At 40.8% G+C, this 18,326-nt stretch overlaps 1 protein-coding gene across 1 annotated transcript in view; it reads left to right on the forward strand.

Moving 5' to 3' along the window:
• The window catches only part of SYAP1 (synapse associated protein 1), a 34,711-nt gene extending 22,397 nt beyond the window's left edge, over nucleotides 1-12,314 (forward strand). Inside the window, exons 6-9 of the mRNA XM_054720565.1 lie at nucleotides 2,444-2,589; nucleotides 4,727-4,785; nucleotides 5,230-5,377; nucleotides 7,653-12,314. Of these exons, the coding sequence (XP_054576540.1) occupies nucleotides 2,444-2,589; nucleotides 4,727-4,785; nucleotides 5,230-5,377; nucleotides 7,653-7,780 (481 nt within the window). The 3' untranslated portion in view covers nucleotides 7,781-12,314. The remainder of the gene's footprint in view (nucleotides 1-2,443; nucleotides 2,590-4,726; nucleotides 4,786-5,229; nucleotides 5,378-7,652) is intronic.
• The last annotated feature ends 6,012 nt before the right edge of the window (nucleotides 12,315-18,326 follow it).

Here is an 18,326-nt window from a genome sequence, read left to right on the forward strand (position 1 = left end):
GGCTGTGGTGTTATGGTTTAAGGCTCCTGAATTTACCCCGGTAAATGCCCTAGGTCCTGCATTTGTTCCCCAGGCGTCTAAGTCTATGTACCTTTCACCTTTGCAGTGATTACCTTCTGAAAGTAAGTTTTCCGAAGTGGATATGGTGTGTTGTCTGATTGCAGAAGAGCACACTGTAGTGAATCTTGTGTGCAGCCTAAGGTTTCATTAGCTCTTCCAGCAGCTGTAGCATACTGATAATTCTAGGCTAAACTTGTAGTCGGCTAGAAGTTCTTACTAACTGCTGTTAAACCAAGTCTCCCTCCTGCCAAACTACTTCCAAGAGGTGCTATAAGAAAAAGAGACTTCTGCCCTAGCCGGTTTGGCTCGGTGGATAAAGCATCGGCCTGCGGGCTAAAGGGTCTCAGGTTCGATTCCAGTCAAGGGCACATGCCCGGGTTGTGGGCTTGATCCCCAGTGGGGGGCTTGCAGGAGGCAGCCAATCAATGGTTCTCTCTCATCATTGATGTTTCTATCTCTCCCTCTTCCTTCCTTTCTGAAATCAATAAAAATAAAAAATAAAAAATGAAAGCCCCCCCAAAAAGGAAGGGTCTATTAAAAAAAGAAAAGAAAAAGAGACTTCTGAGGCCACCTGAGTTTGGGAAATGCTTCTTGGCACATGGTCAGAACTGAGCAAGTAAGAGGTCATTATAGCCGTGACCATCTGTGTTGACAACTTGTCTTATCCATCCCTTAACCCGCCCCCCAGCACCTAGCATGGGGCCTAGTGCATGTGGGCTCAGTAAATGTTGGTGGGATTAATGAAAGAAAAGATGGCTGTATCTAGCATCATGTCAGCTTGTTACCTGGCCAGGTTTGTGGAAATAATCTTGCATTTTGCCTGTGGCACTTGAAAAGCTAGCTTCCTGGCCCAGTTTGGCTATTTACCGATGTGACCACCCTGTGTTCTGATATCCTTTCTAAGGCAAGCCCTGTCCTCATTCACAAGCCTGGTCCTCAGTGTTTTCTTAGTTCTCACTGATTTTCTTCTACTCCTTCCAAGTTTTTCTGTCATACTTTCTTCCTTGATATTCCCCCATTCTAAGAACCTTCTAATAAAGCAGGAGGTAAAGAGACATTCTCTTATACTCTTGTCATTTTTACTAGCAAAGCATTTTTAGAACATAAACAACTCCTCCAGGCAAAACAACAAAAAACACCACACACATCCCACAAGTCACCAAAGCTGTTCCTTGGCTGTCCTTGGTTTGGGGGTTGGTGGGTGGGGGATACATTCATCAGCAAATTTATAGAAAGGTGAGAAGTACAGTCTAAAGAACTTTTTTTTTTTTTTTGTCATTTTTCTGAGTCATTCTGATGCTCCATCATTCATGATTACTTTAGTGTGTATTTTCTACAAACAAGGATTTTTCTGCATAACCACTATGTAACCACCCAAATCAGGAAATGTCACTTCCAGGTTTTTACTCTCTTAATTCTCAGACCCTATTCTGATTTTACCACATGTCCCAATAATACCGTACTTTCCGGCGTATAAGACGACTGGGTGTATAAGATTTTCCTGGGTTAAAAAGTCATTTTATACGCCGGAAAATATGGTATATTGGACTATATTGATGGGATTAGATATAATGGATTAGATATATTTGACTACTGTATTTTCCGGCGTATAAAACAACTTTTTAACCCAGGAAAATCTTATACGCCCAGTCGTCTTATACGCTGGAAAATACAGTACCTTTTTTAACGAAAGGATCCAGTTCAGACTCACATGTTGCATTATCAACCATCTCCCACCTCAGGGCTGACTCCTACAGATTGCTTGTTATTTGCAAGCTACCAAACATTTCCTTTCATAAAGAACAATACCCACAATCCTTTCTTTTCACTGCTTGGACGCTCTTAATTCTTCAGTAAACAGCAAATAATTGGTGGGGTCCTGGCTCTGTTTCCAGTTTCCCAGGTGATCGTGCTGCTTCCTTTGCTGAAGGAAATTTGGTATCACTAAAATATCTAAAAATGCTGAGGCTCTGTACGTTTTCTTGTACCCTGTTATTCGGCTTTCATTTCAAAAGCAAGTAAGCCCAGCTGTGGTGGCTCAGTGGTTGAGCATCACCCTATGAACCAGGAGGTCATGATTCGATTCCTGGTCGGGGCACATGCCCAGGTTTCGGGTTTGATCCCCAGTTAGGGGGCATGTAGGAGGCAGCCAATCAATGATTCTCATCATTCATGTTTCTCTCTCTCCCTCTCCCTTCCTCTCTGAAATCAGTAAAAATATATTAACAGACAAACAAAGTAAGCAAATAAGAACTCCTTGGAGCCTCCCTTAGATTTGCAAATGCCCCTAAAAATCATCTGTTCCAATCTCCATGCAACAAATAACCCCTGCATGCATCTGTGTGCCTGCATGCTCAAATGTGTTGTTGTTTGTCTTTAAAAGCGTGAAGGAAGAAGTGTTTTGGAGGAACTACTTTTACCGTGTGTCCCTGATTAAGCAGTCAGCCCAGCTCACTGCCCTGGCCGCCCAGCAGCAGGCTGCCGGAAAAGAGAAGAGCCATGGCAGAGATGATGCATTGCCACTGACAGGTATATTCAGAGAACTCGCTGTGAAAAGGAGAGTTACTTTTAAAATATTCCTAATGTAGAGACCCTCATGAGCTTGTCATCTTGTATGTGCCAGAAATGTCATCATTATCTAAAGGAAAACTCTTCTTTCCAGAAGATAATGCTCTCTCTGACCCAACTCACAAGTCTTCACCAAACTTTCCTTTACTTTGCTATCTTTTTCTTATTCTTCAGGTTTGGTTTTGTTTTGTTTTGTTTTTAAATATGTTTGTATTTCAGAGAGAGGAAGGGAGAGGGGGAGAGAGAGAGAAACATCAATGATGAGAGATAATCATTGATTGGCTGCCTCCTGCACACCCTCTACTGGGGATCAAGAACAAAACCCAGGCATGTGCCCTGACCTGGAATCAAACTATAACCTCCTTGTTCATGGTTCCACACTCAACCACGGAGCCACACCTGCTGGGCACGGTTTTTTTTTTTATTTCTCCCTTGACTACCAGTCATCTTCCCATTTCTTTCATTGCTCTTTACCACCTCCACTGAGCAGTCCACCCCTTTTCTTTGTTTCTCAGTATTCCATTCAACCCATTGTCTCCCCAGTGCTGTAGTCTGTAGAGCAGAACTAAGCTCCATTCCACTCCAAGTTACAAATACCCAGCTCAGAGCCAGGCACCATTAAATTACACATTTGACTCTTATTGTGACAGTTTACCTCTGGTTATTAGGGAATGATTTAATATCAGCAATGACTTAATATCTGTAAGAATAATTAAAATAAGTACATATTTTTAATTTGTTTTTATTTATTTTTAGAGAGAGAGGAAGAGAGAGGGATAGATAGAAACATTGATGAGAAACATCGATTGGCTGCTTTCTGCATGCTCCCTACTGGGGATCGAGCCTGAAACCCAGGCATGTGCCCTGACCAGGAATTGAACCAGTGACTTCTTGGTTCATGGGTCAATGCTCAACCACTGACCCACACCAGCTAGGCAATTTTGTTATATTTTTAACATTTCATGACTATCTGCTTTGTATAGGTACTATTTACAACTGGAGACTCTTCCATTCATGGAATTTTAAGTAATTATGCATAGTGGTGTGTCCTAAGGGTTGGGTTGTTCAGACCACTAATGTAATGAAATTGCTCTGCACAGTGAAATTTGGCATTTTACATATAGATGTTTATATGAATCCAAGTGTCTGTCATTCTTTTGTATTTCCTTAATTTTATTGGAAAATGCAATTTTACCAAATACTGCCCATGTAACAAAAAGGGCGTAAGACAGGGCTCATTAAAGACTGTATATCTAGTAAGGTTTATAAGAGGGCAAAATGTAGCCATGAGAAAAGGAGAAGCTGTGATTGAGCATTGCACTTTACTTTGAACTTTTCAGCATTTGTGACGAGGAAAACTTGGTAAATAACTTAATTCTCATTATCCTAAAAGAAAGAGCAGAACTATTCTTCAAATGGATTTTGCTAGCACTGAAGTAAAAAAAATTTATTTCCCGCTGTCAAGCTTGTATAATGGGCATCGAATATGATGACGTTTAAAATATCCCCAAAAGAAAGAGGTTGGGATGTTTTCACCTGGCTATCCTATCTAATAAAAGGGTAATATGCAAATTAACCATCACTCCATCACAAATATATCAGCGCCCATAGCCACAAGATGGCGGCACCCAGTCCTCTCAGCCTCGCTGGAGTCCCCCAGTCCCGGAGGGGCAGCCGCTGAGAGTGGGCAGCGTGAGCAGCCTGGCGGAATGCTTGCTTTGTCACCGCGGCAACAAGGCAAGCATTCCACCCTGGCCGCAGAGGACCTATGAGCAGCAGGCACTGGCGGGGGAGGGGGGATCAGTTACGCTTGCGTTGTCACCCTGACCACGAGGCAAGCTTTCTGCACCCGGCCATGGATGGGCCTCTGGGCAGCAGGCGCGGAGTGGCCAGGCCCCACAGAGAGCTACTGGCACACAAATTCATGCGCAGGGCTACTAGTTTCTTATAATAATGTAAAAAGTGAAAACATAACATTAAAAGTTCATTTCTGTAAATTATGTAGTATCATTAAACTTGTTGACTTTTTAGTTGTTATTATTATGTGTATTCAGAATTGAATCAAGCAATTATTGTCTCTTTTATTCTCACTTCTTAGAGGCAGTACGGCCCAAAACGCCACCTGTCGTAATCAAATCTCAGCTTAAAACTCAAGAGGTAATACAGTTTTACATTGTACCTAGTAGTTGATGTCTGGAAATGAAGTCATTGTGTTAACTATCTGAGATACCATTTCAAATGACTTATGAATACAGGTCTTATCTGAAGAAGAAGGGTCCAGTACTTGCATAGTTAAGGACCTACAGCTCAGACTTGAGGCAATTCCCTGGCATAAATCATTCTAGGTGTGCTCATCGGGGATTGGACAGAATGATTGGAGTGATCCAAACTGTGATTGAACCCAATAGATTCAGGTTGTAACTTGTTTCGTTACCAATCAACTGTGCAGGTTAGAAGGTTGGAGAGCAGTGACTATTGGATTAGCAGAGGGAGGAAACGAAAATGATGCTGTATTAAACTGTGAGGTGACCATGAACAAGAGGTCTAGCCTATAAATGTCACTTAAAAAACTGTTTCCAGAGCTTATTTGTTGCATTTCAGGATGAAGAGGAGATTTCTACCAGCCCAGGCGTTTCTGAGTTTGTCAGTGATGCCTTTGATGCCTGTAACTTAGATCAGGAGGATCTGAGGAAGGAAATGGAGCAACTTGTGCTTGACAAAAAGCAGGAGGAGACAACCGTATTAGAAGGTACAAAACAAAGTAACTGTTCTGTTCCCCAATTCTGATGTTTATTGTAGGTCGTTATTATGACGCAGGTGTACAAAAATATGCTATAACTTTTGCATTAGAATTGTTTCTCTGTTCACTAGAAGAAGGATTCTAGCACACATGACCAGATCTCACACCCCTCTGCCCTAAACATGCACAGAAGCATAGAGAGGAGAAACTGAGGCCCAGTGATGCATCCCAGGCCTCTCAGCCCAAGGACAGTTGGCCAGGAATGGAGGAGAAAGCAAGTACACCTTTCACATGGAGATGTTGCCCTCTGGCGCTCTGCTTTAAAAGCAGGTATCCTCCTTAGGTTTATGCTTGCATCTAGAAGCTTCTTTTACTAGCTGCTGTGTGCCACAAAAGCATCGCTTCTGGGAAGAAGCAGGCTGCCTCTAAAATACTAAAGTAATTTAGAAAAAAAGTGCAAGCAGGGGGTTGGTTTCTTTGACACATCAGGACAAATTACTGGCTTTCTACTGGATAAAAAGCAAAGGCTGCGTGTCGGTGTGGGTCAGTGGTTGAGTGTCGACCCATGCACCAAGAGGTTGCCCATTCGATTCCTGGTCAGGGCACATGCCTGAGTTGTGAGCTAGATCCCCAATGGGGGTGTGCAGGAGGCAGCCGATCGATGTTTCCCTTCTCATCGATGTTTATCTCTCTCTCCCTCTCCTTTCCTCTCTCTGTAAAAATCAACTAAAAATCTTTAAAAAAAAAAAAAAAGGCAAAGGCCTGGGCTCATCGTTAGATGAAGACTGTTTCTTGAAGCCTTCTGAGACTTACAGTTTAGGGAGTCGGCTGTTCCTATAGGTTGTGCAGGGAGCACCGGTCAAAAAACTGGCCCGTCTCCCAAAGGCTGGCTCCTGGCTGTTCCAGAGAGCTGTTCTTTCTCTGAATCCCTGCCCTAGTTGGAATTTGGGCCACTTCATATTCTTTTCTATAGAAGTCTTGGCTCCCCAGCAAAATGGTACGTTCCTCAAGGGCAGTTACAACTTGTGCAGTTCCCTACAGTACCTACCATGGAGCCTGGCCCCCAGTAAGCAATCAGTAAACAGTTCTGGGATTGCTCAATTGTTATGTAACACACTCTTTTTCCCTTGAGGTCACTGCTGCAAAAAAATTAAAACATTTGGTTATCATTTTCTGTATAGCTATTAAGTTTGCTTGTTTTTAAAAGATGAATATGAATTTAGGCTTTCGTTTTTAAATAGCTGGTTTATTTTGTTTTCTCACCATTTTATAACACTGCACTGCAGATGCTTTGTTCTTTGCATACATATGCACATATGTACACGCATACTTACACAGGTATATTGAGTGTTCAAGTGGAAAGTTGCAGCTCTAAATCTCAACATGGAAAACAAGTGTGAGAGCTCAGCTGGAGCCTACATGAGAGGCCAGGCTTCAGCAAGAGTCCGCCTGACTTCTTGTCACTTTCAGGCAGGAGTGGGGAACCTTTTTTCTGCCAGGGGCCATTTGGATATTTATAACATCATTCACTTAATATAAATTTATGTTGCTATGAGAAAAGCTCCTAGATTTATTGAATTTCCAGTCCTACCTGCGGTTGCCTTGGCAGAGCCAGACAAAATGATTTTGTGGGCCTTATACGGCCCATGGGCCAGACGTACCCCAACCCTGCTGTAGGGAGACTGCTGCTAACGTGGCTAAGCACCTGCTGTGGAACCTGCAGATCTGGTTCCATACATATATCTCGCTGTCAAGCTGTGTGATCTTGGGCAAGTCCCTTAACCTCTCTCAGCCTCCATTTCCCCATCTGTAAAATGTACATAACAGTGGTATCTAGTCCATGGATTATTCTAAGGAAGAAAAAAAAGAGTAATATGTAGAGAATTGTTAGTGCAGTGCCTAACTTAGTAAGTGCTCAAGAAATGTTCGCTGTCTTTGCTATCATTATCATTGTTAATGGTAAAAATTAATTTGCAACCAAATATCAATTATCCAGTTAAATTGAAGGAAAAGCAGAGGTCTAGGTAAAGCGAAATTATACCCCCAATCTACTGACAACATCTGATATCTTTGGTTCTACAATTAACAAATTTATCTTTTAATAATGTCTCTTGGTTACTGTTAAAATTTGTTCAGTTTTTCTGAGCACACATGGTAAGGAAGCCTAAGATTATCAAAATGATCATGGCTAGGACTTACACAGGTAATTATAGTTGACTGAATTGTTAAAGCCAGCATGATAAATTCAGAGAGAATCTTTTTCCTTCTCATCTGTTTCTTTTAGAGGATTCTACAGATTGGGAAAAAGAACTACAGCAGGAACTTCAAGAATATGAAGTGGTGACAGAATCAGAGAAGCGAGATGAAAACTGGGATCAGGAAATAGAGAAGTTGCTGCAGGAAGATAATTAACTGTTTACTTAAATAAGAATCCTTAACATTCTGTAACCGACATTAAATTCTAGCTGGTAACCCTTGCTGAATCAAAAGGCACAAAAGAGTATAACTTTATGAAACTCAAAATTACTCTTTTTTCACATTGAAACTTGCCTCTTCTTTAAGAAATATATAGGACAGTTATTCTAAGCATTAAAAAGGGATGTTTTATGTAATATTTCTTTAATATAAATCTAGTTAGAGATGATGTTCTTATGGTCAATATTGATATCTTAGCCACAGAAACACAAGTAAAATTTTAGAATTCTGTTTCCGTAAGTTCAAAATCTTCTTCAGTTGTGGTTTTCTAAATATTTGTACTTCTTGTTGCACTTTTGTTGATAACACTTATGTTAACGTATTTAATGGATTGATAACTCAAAATTATCAAATAGTACCAAAGAACTTAAGAGGAAGCACTTTTGGAACTGTTTTCTTGTTAAGTATTTTCTACAATTCCATCTGGAGGCCAAAAGATAAAATAATCATGTTGATTTTAAAGGTATAAACATCACGAAATTTGCCCTGGATAGTGTGGTTCAACTGGGTGGGCATCGTCCAGTTAACCGAAAGGTTGTCACTTCAATTCCTGGTCAGGGCACATGCCTGGGTTTCTCAGGCTCCATCCCCAATAGGGGACGTGCAAGAAGCAGCTGATCAATGTCTCTCTTTCACATCTGTGTTTCTCTCTCTCTCTCTCTCTCTCTCTCTCTCTCTCTCTCTCTCTCTCTCTCTCATTCTCTCTCTCTCCCCCCTTCCTCTCTCTTCCTCTTCCTTTTCCTTCCTCTGTCTCTAAAAGTCGATAAAAACTTTTTTTTTTTTAAATCACACAATTTGACAAGAAGCACTGTGCAAAAATATTTTTTTCTCTGGGGCCTTTTCTTTCTCATTTCTTTTTAACTATACCACATTTAGTAATACTGTTTTTCTAAATTTTACATCATGGCTTTTTATAAAAAGCAGGGCCTCTCATTCTTTTTGTATTAATGACCATCAAAAGCCTGATCACCTTCAAGTCTCTTGTTCTTATTTAAATTGTCACCACATAGAAATAGCTTTGTTTGTTTTAATTAAACTGTCAGTCCTTATAAAATTGTGTTCCTCTGAGTACAACTTATGAAACTTCATTGATCAGTCCTACTTGCATTCTGCTAAACTAGAAGATGGTCATTTTAAAAGAACATGGTGGCTTAACACCCAAGGCATTTGCTTCCCAAACCCTTCATATTTTTCAAGGAGCCTTTATTTCATAAAGGGGAATAGAATTAAGACAATTCTTTATAAGAAAAATATACATATTTTTATTCTTGGCCCCATAAAAATTAGTTCGTGGTCTTCTGACAAATGTATAGTCAATGAGAGAACTGAGTGTGGGTCCAAGTGTTCATTACCCTTATGTTTGTAGTTTGGGATACACATGTGTGAAGGAGCCAGACTGTCCTCAGCTAGGATGACTTCAATTGTAGCAATAAACTCACATACTCACTCTAGCCGGTTTGGCTCAGTGGATAGAGTGTTGGCCCTCAGACTGAGGGGTTCTGGGTTCGATTCCAGTCAAGGGCACATACCTCAGTTGCAGGCTGGATCCCCTACCTGGGAGGCAACCAAGACACATCGATGTTTCTCTCTGTCTCTCCCCTCCTTTCTACTCTCTAAAAATCAATGGGAAAATGTATCCTCAGGTGAGGATTGAAAAATAAACTCACATACTCTTGAAACCACAGACTCATTATCAAGAGATTTCCACTGGTGCCACAGTTGTTGATTACTGAGTTTGGGAATTGGCAATTTCTGAAATAATCCTATTAAAGGAAACAGTTTGTTTATTTGTTTAAACAGAGTTTACTGGAGGGAAAGAAACTTGGTAAATGTTTTTAAGTTGCTGAAAATCCTAGATATCAGCAGATCCGGATATGATAGTGCTTGGCTCTTAGTATATGCTCTAAAATTCTTATTGATGAATGTTGAATAAATACCAAAACAGGTTTCAGAGGAAGTTAAAAACCTAAAGTGATAATAGAAGAATGTTACTGTTGTTACTGTCAATTTCATGTGATACTCATTTCATTTAAAAACAACCTAATTGTGCATTGCCCTGTGAAAAATAAAAGGATAAAATAAGACTTTATACACAGCATAAAAATAGGCTATATTTTTATGGATTCATCAAAGAGTAAACTGTTCTTTTGTAAATTATACAGGTAACTGAAGTGTTACTCCTTTAAAGGGCAAAATAATTTGTAACCATGTTTGGTGGAAAATTTTCTGAGTATTACATGCCTAGGGCTTAGCCAACAAAGTACACTGAGCATAATAAACACACATAAACTTCACAGAATGTTCAAATATGCACATACTTCATCACACTAAAGGGATTATACTACTCACTACTGGCTCAGCATGAGCTGCCTGTCCTGGGAGTTTGTTAGAAATGCAGGGTCTCGGGCTGCGCCCCACACCTGCTGGCCTACACTCCATGGAGGTTACAATGGTCTTTAGGGGTGAAACGCACTGGATTCATGTGCTGATGCAGCTGAGGATTCTGGTGCTTTTTACTTTTTGCCCAGCCACTGTCATCCTTGGCTGACAGTATCTTTCTAGTTACAAGTGCCTCCTCTGCTGTTCCAGGCGGTACTCACTGCCCACTTCCCTTTCCACACTGCCAAATTAAGAGGAGCCAAGTCCCTAGGGGAGCACAAATAACCCTGTGAAAGCAGATGTTTCTCATAGGCACGTTTCTAAGGAAAACGATGACACTACGAAGCACAGAAACGAGGCTCTCAGAAACTTGACGTGTTTGAGACATTTCTTTGAGCTGCTCGGTGGCGTCCAAGGGCTGACACACTCTGAAGGCTATAAAGGATGAATGGCCTGGGTGGCATGTTTATACACATGAAATCAAATACAGAGATAGCTGAAAGGTAGTAGAACTTCAAACTAAGTCTTTAAAGCCTGCTTTAGGGGCATGGAGCAATATATATATTTTTTTAATATATTTTTTATTGATTTTTTACAGAGAGGAAGAGAGAAGGATAGAGAGTTAGAAACATCGATGAGAGAGAAACATCGATCAGCCGCCTCCTGCACACCGCCCACTGGGGATGTGCCCGCAACCATGGTACATGCCCTTGACCGGAATCGAACCTGGGACCCTTGAGTCCGCAGGCCGACGCTCTATCCACTGAGCCAAACCGGTTTCGGCAACATGGAGCAATATTATATAAGAAATAACATCCATTTTTTTTTTTTACAGTTATGGCAGTTTGTGGCAAGCATGTCAAATCCTCAGCTGAGTTGGCCAGTCTTAGCAGGAGGTTGTGCTCTGCTATGGCAGACTCGGGTACAATATCACCATTTCCTTAAATACTCAAAAGTGGGAAATCTTATACAAAGTGGGAAATCTCAATAATTTGTAATTTGTGAAATGTTAAACTAGAGAAGCTTTTAGGAAATAAAGCAGTAGTTATGCTTGTACTCACAGTGCTTTCAGATCCGCTATACCCAAGATGGTTTTCCACGATCAAAATAGTGTTACAAAGAGGATTTTAGAACATGTTAAAGGTTTACCAATAGGAAACTAATGATTACATTCAACTTGCAATATTTTATTTGCCTCCTTGACTGCTTTGCTGTAAAAGCTAGGACTCTGAATGTGCTTCTATAATTTAAATAATTTGATAGGATTGCTCTTTCTGGTACTAGATTTTTTTTCTCCATTTTTAAGGAAACATTTTTCAACTATAAAATAGGGGAGTTTAATTTTAGCAAATTTTGTTTTCAGCTTTTAAAATTATAAGTGGTAGAAATTTTGATATAATCAAAAGTTTATATAATGTTTTATTTAGAAGAAAACAGGCCATTTTAATAAGTGGTTCTATACATTGATAAGAAAAAATTACAAAATGCATGTTACAGTACCCAAAAATGATGACAAATATACAGGGTGTATACACACACACACACACACACACACAAACACACTTTTAACAGCTAATAGCTCAATTGGTATTTCTTTTCAGATTTAACCCATTGGAATGAATAATTATTCAAAGTGTGTATATCTTTTTTGGGACACCCTTTATATTAATCAAGCTTTGATCACATGCAGTTATATATTTCTTACAAATCATCAAATGATCTGGTCTTCACACTATGGGATTTGTTTAGATAAAGGCATTTATGATTTCAGTTGTTAAACTTTGTTTTTTTACAGCATTTATTTAGTGTATCCTGATTTATTTCCAATATGGAAAACTATGTTATATTTATTCTGAAGAAATAAACCTCACTTTTAGTGGTAAGATATGTTATAATGATTTTTCCTGAATAACTAAAAATTCTATTCTGGTAAAGAGGGCCTGCAAATATTTCAGTTACCTATATGTAGGCTCCTATTGTTAGAATTAAAACTGCCTTGAAATAGTGTTAAATCTTAACACATTTTACTTTCATTGTAGACTTCTACTCAAATGCAGTAGGTTGTCCATAATAAAGATCATTCCAATCCACATTCAGTAGGACTGTTCTGACTCAGACTTATCGTGGGATTGTTCCCTCCAGTAGCGATGATATACAGGGGTACAGGGGTGGGCAAAAATAGGTTTACAGTTATAATACAAATAATACAATAATATGAATAACTAGAGGCCCAGTGCATGAATTTGTGCTCAGGTGGAGTCCCTCGGCCTAGCCGGCGATCAGGGTTGATTGGGGCCGTCTCGCCCAGTCCCAATTGGGACCAGCTGGCTGGAGGGCGGGACCACGGTAGGTTGGCTGTGGGAGCACACTGACCACCAGGGGGCAGCTCCTGCATTGAGCGTCTGCCCCCTGGTGGTCAGTGTGCGCCATAGCTACTATCTGGTCGTAACTGTCGCTTAGGCTTTTATATATATATATATATAGACTAGAGGCCTGGTGCTCGACATTCGTGCACTGGGGTGGGGGGTCCCTCAGCTCAGCCTGGGACCCCTCGGGGAATGTCCGCCTGCCAGTTTAGGCCGGATCCCCATGGAGAGCAGTCCTAAGCCTGCAGGCGGACATCCCTCTCGCAGTCTGGGGCTCTCGCAGTCCGGGACCCCTCACTCCTTACTGCCCACCTGCAGCGGAGGCAGGAGAGGCTCCCACCACCACCACTGCACTCACCAGCCGTGAGGCTTCTGGCCGAGCGGCACTCCCCCTGTGGGAGCGCATTGACCACCAGGGGGTAGCTCCTGTGTTGAGCGTCTGCCACCTGGTGGTCAGTGTGCATCATAGCAAGCAGTTGTTCCACCATTCAATCGATTTGCATATTAAGGTTTTATTATATAGGATAATACAAGAATAAGCTCTGTTTCATGTACTCACAACTGTAAACCTACTTTTGGCCACCCGATATATTGATCTGCCTTGTTCTTTCCTAATAACAATGATGAGCACTTTCTGCTGGCTAGAGCTAACACTCAACAAGGTTAACCAGGTCCTGTAAGAATTAAGCCTGTTCTCAATAAAGCTGGAAAATTAAACCTGTGAACTAATAAGTAGAGATTATAATTCAATTCATAATGGAGAATTTTGGTTACTGCTTAAGTATCCACATTATAATCATAATAATAGCCATTAAGTGCCCAATATTCTCTGCCATTACTGCACTTACCAGTAGACACTAATCCAGATAGAACAAAATGGCTATATCACGTGACAATTTTAACTCTCATGGAGATTGCAGGGCATAAATGTGATCTGAGAACTGAGCTAAATTGTATGCCCCTATCAGATGAGTGTGGCACATAAATACAATAGTGTAAAGTGTTCTTTGTTAATTGAATTAACAATGCATGCTTGTGAAATTAAGGCATGAAAATAGGTAACACAAAATCTGGACAACACAAAAGTAATTTCATAACAAGAACACTGGGATGGATGTCTTACTGTCCACATTGCCATGCTTTTCTTTTTATATATATTTTTATTGATTTCAGAGAAGAAGAGAGAGATAGAAACGTCAATGATGTGCCAGCCAACATGGCTCAGTGGTTGAGCGCCAATCTATGAACTAGGAGGTCATGGTTCGATTCTCTGTCAAGGGCACATGCCCAGGTTGTGGGCTGGATCCCCATTGGGGGTTTGCAGGCACTCAATCATGATTAATCATTGATGTTTCTATCTCTCTTCCTCTCCCTCTCTGAAATCAATAAAAGTATATTTTAAAAATATATACATTTTTAAAAGGTACTATTTTAATTCTGTTTCAGTGTTTTTTAATTTTCTGAAATGTATGTAATATCTTAGACTTTCAGATTGAATATGGCAGATTAAATATATGCATTTATCTCCACTTCATCCACAAGGTCCATTAAATTAAAGGAATGAAAAGGAAAGGTATAAATTCATAATGACAGAAACAAGAGAGCAAGCAACAGCAGTCAGGTCACAGACATTTGGATGCTTCAGAACCCTGGAAAGGCTCAGGAATTCTGGAGGCGTATTACTTTGATGGCCAAGGAAACTGGTATCAGGTTGGGCAACTAGCAGTCTGCCACAATTTAAAACTGAAAGTCAGCCCTAGCCGGTTTGGCTCAGCGGATAGAGCATCGACCTGTGGACTGAAGGGTCACAGGTTCTATTCCAGTCAAGGGCACATGCCCGAGTTGTGGGCTCGATCCCCAGTAGGGTGAATGCAGGGGCAGCTGATCAGTGATTCTCTCATCATTGATGTTTATATCTCTCCCTCTTCCTTCCTCTCTGAAATCAATAAAAACTTTTTTTTTAAACAAAACTGAAAGTCAGAGAAGAGTTGTTTTGGCCCTAACTGGTTTGGCTCAGTGGATAGAGCGTCGGCCTGCAGACTGAAGGGTCCCAGGTTCGATTCTGGTCAAGGGCATGTACCTTGGTTGCAGGCACATCCTCAATCGGGTGTGCAGGAGGCAGCTGATTAATGTTTCTCTCTCATCGGTGTTTCTAACCCTCTATCCCTCTCCCTTCCTCTCTGTAAAAAATAAAATATATTAAAAAAAAAAAAAAAGTTGTTTTGGCCAGCCGGTGTGGCTCAGTGGATCCATGCACCCAGAGGTCACCAGTTTGATTCCCAGTTAGGGCATGTACCTGCAACTGATAGATATCAATGTTTCTCTCATCGATGTTTCTCTCTCTCCATTCCTCTCTCTCTCAAGTCAATAAAAACTTTTTTTTTAAAGAGCAGTATTAAGTATGTTATGAGATATAGAAGCTAACATGAAATTGTTAAGAGATTTAAAATGAGTTCCTGGGAAGTGGGGGTGGAGTAGGGAAAGTCAGGGGTCTACTCTTTTTTTATTAGTAGTAGAGGCCCAGTGCACAGATTTGTGCACCAGTGGGGTCTTGGCCTGTCCTGCGGTGATTGGGCCGAAATTGGCTCTCCGACATCCCCTGAGGGGTCCCAGATTGCGAGAAGGTGCAGGCCAGGCTGAGGGATCCCACCAGTGTACGATTGGGGCCGTGGAGGGACCGCGGGAGGGCTCCAGGGTGTGTCCGGCCCATTTCGCCCAGTCCTGATCGGCCGGACCCCAGCAGCAAGCTAACCTACCAGTCGGAGCGTCTGTCCCCTGGTGGTCAGTGAGCATCATAGCAACTGGTTGAACAGTCAGTCACTTAGCATATTAGGCTTTTATTATATAGGACTAGAGGCCCTGGTGCATGAAATTCGTGCACGGGGCGGGGAGTTCCTCAGCCCAGCCTGCACCTTCTCACAATCCGGACCCCTAGGGGGATGTCCAACTGTGGGATTGGCCTAAACCCACAGTTGGACATCCCTATCCAATCCAGGACTGCTGGCTCCTAACCGCTCGCCTGCCTGCCTGCCTGATTGCCCCTAACCACTCTGCCTGCCTGTCTGATCACCCTTAACTGCTCACCTGCCTGCCTCATCGCCCCTAACTGCCTCTGCCTCAGCCCTCGCCGCCGCAGCTTCGTCTGGAATGATGTCCAGAAGGTCGTTTGGCTATCCAGTCTAATTAGCCTATTACTATTAGCTTTTATTATTATAGATTATTATTTGTTAATCCTCAAATATTTTTCTATTGATTTTTTTTTTTTTTAGGGAGAGTGGAAGGGAAGGGGAGAGACACAGAGAGAGAAACATAGATGTGAGAAAGACACGTGAGAAAGACACATGGAGTGGTTGCCTCCCACACGTGCCCCAGCCAGGAATTGAACGCAGGACCCTTCAGTCCATGGGCCAAAGCTCTATCCATCATGCCAAACTGGCTAAAGCAGGGGTCTACTGTTTTAAAAGCCTTGTGTCATTGGACTTATAAAATTAAGTATATGACTCATTTAGATTTAAAAAGGAAAACTTATTTTAAATGTTACTTTGACAAGGGTATAGGGGGGAAGTTAGGCAAATACTGTAGATGGGAGTGTAAAATTGAAAAATCTTTTGAATGACAGTTGGATTAAATGGATCAAAATTTTAAATGCATGAAACATTTAGTCTAGCATTTCCACTCTTGGAATTTATTCTAAGGAAGTAATTGGACAAACGCCGCTTTGATTATAAAAAAGAAAAAAATGGAAACTACTTACATGCCCTCCACCAGAATCTTGATTGGAAAAGTGATGGCTCATCCATACAATGGAATTACATGCAAATATTTCAAATGATGGATTTCACACCTACTAGACCATCAAAATGTAAAATAGCAAGAGTTGGTGAGCATGTGAAACAATGGGAATGTTGATATTCTGCTGGTGAGAGTGTACACCAAGCATTTCAAACTCCAAGGTGAACACAGGCCAAATAAACAAGGTTTAAGTTTCTGTGGGCTGCAAAAAAACAAAAGCTTCAATTTTCATAGGAACGTAGGTTTATTTCAATAGAGACATGCTGAATACAAAGGGCTGAAATAAATGAGTCATTGTTAACAAAATAATAGAACATTTTAATAAAAATATTTTTTCTTGAACATTAACTTACCAGACACTGAATAACTGCATAAATTAATAAGGGTAACGCAAAAAACCTATTTTTCTTGTTTTCCGAAAATGAAATATTTCCTGTTGCACACACCAAACAAGTCAGTCCAAGACTAATGACGTGGCCATCGGCTCTAAAATATTCGCTGCTGGTATTAGTGGAGAGAAATGGTGCGCCTGCATGTAAGGCACGTAAGGGAAATGAATGCAACACGATTATAGTCATCAGTCATTAGCGAACGTTGTAGTTCATTGTTAATAATTATGTATAACAGGATATTGTAAAAATTAAGTTACAAAATTATTATTAAAAAGTTTCTTACATACCGTTATATTGGCTGGGCCGCAAAATATTTGTTGTGGGCCGCATGTGGCCCACGGGCCATGAGTTTGACATGCTTGGTGTACACTGATACAATCTGTTCTGGAAAAAGCAAACATGGGCATTACTTAAATGAAAAGTTGAATATGCACTTCTCTTTAACCAGCAATTCCTCTCATAGGGAGTATGAAATGATACAACTATGTCAGAAAATTACTATTATCTAGTTAAATGGAAGGATATACACCCATGTGCAGCTAGGTAACATGCAAGAATGTCCATAATAGTGTTCTAGTGGCCTCAGGCTACACACAGTCATGTGAATGAATCTATGAATCTCACAAGTATGTTGAGCAAGAAAGGCAAGACCCAAAAGAACAGGATGACTTGACCTACATAAGCTTCAAAAAGAAGTAAAATGAAACTATGAACAGAAAAATGAAAAGAAGTGGCTACCACTGAAGTCATATAATACAGAGCTAGAATAAGAGAACTTGGCTTTACTTCAGGGGAACAGAACAATAAAGATGCCAGAAAAAGAAACAGCATGTTATTACGTGCAAATACTAACCTTGCAGATACAGAACTGAAAATACCTAGTCAAAACACCAGTGTGCTCTTCTTCACAGAAATAGCTAATAAAAAGTAAAAGACTTGCTTTAAGAGGGAATGAATACAATACGGATGCTGGAGAGACAATTGCTAAGGAAATGCCGCTCCTGGTGCACCATGGGAGAAGATAAGGTCAGGCTAGCTTAGGAGCTTGAGGCAGTTCTTTTAATCAACTGGGTAAAGAAAAGTCTCATTCTTTGAAATAATAGGCTTAAAAGAAACTTACGGCTTTTAATTTAAAAATTTATTGCGTGCAGTGCAACTATGGCTATGCAAATGAGAGCTGAGTCATCGCTCTGGAGATTGATGCTGCAGCTGAAGCTCCACTGAAGCCTGCTAGGCAGGGAAAGGCCAGGTCTACAGGGATCCAGACTCATTTGTTTGTTCATTGAGGCTCTGATGTGATTTCTTTGGGCTAAAGGGTTTTGTTAAGACAGTGATGTGGGAGCTCTGTATTTGACATGAGAGAAGGTTCACAATGTAATGTTAAATGAAATATAAAGGGCAAATTACAAAAAACATATTTAATACATCAACACGTTTTCTTCCAAAAATGCATGTGTATGTGTGTTGGGCATGTATATGCATAGAAAAATGTTTACACCAAAATATTATCGGTAGCTATGATTGCGGGCTCCATCCCCAGGGGAGGCAGCAATC

This window comes from Eptesicus fuscus, chromosome 1 (assembly GCF_027574615.1).
Source record: "Eptesicus fuscus isolate TK198812 chromosome 1, DD_ASM_mEF_20220401, whole genome shotgun sequence".
NCBI classification, from domain to species: Eukaryota; Metazoa; Chordata; class Mammalia; order Chiroptera; family Vespertilionidae; genus Eptesicus; species Eptesicus fuscus.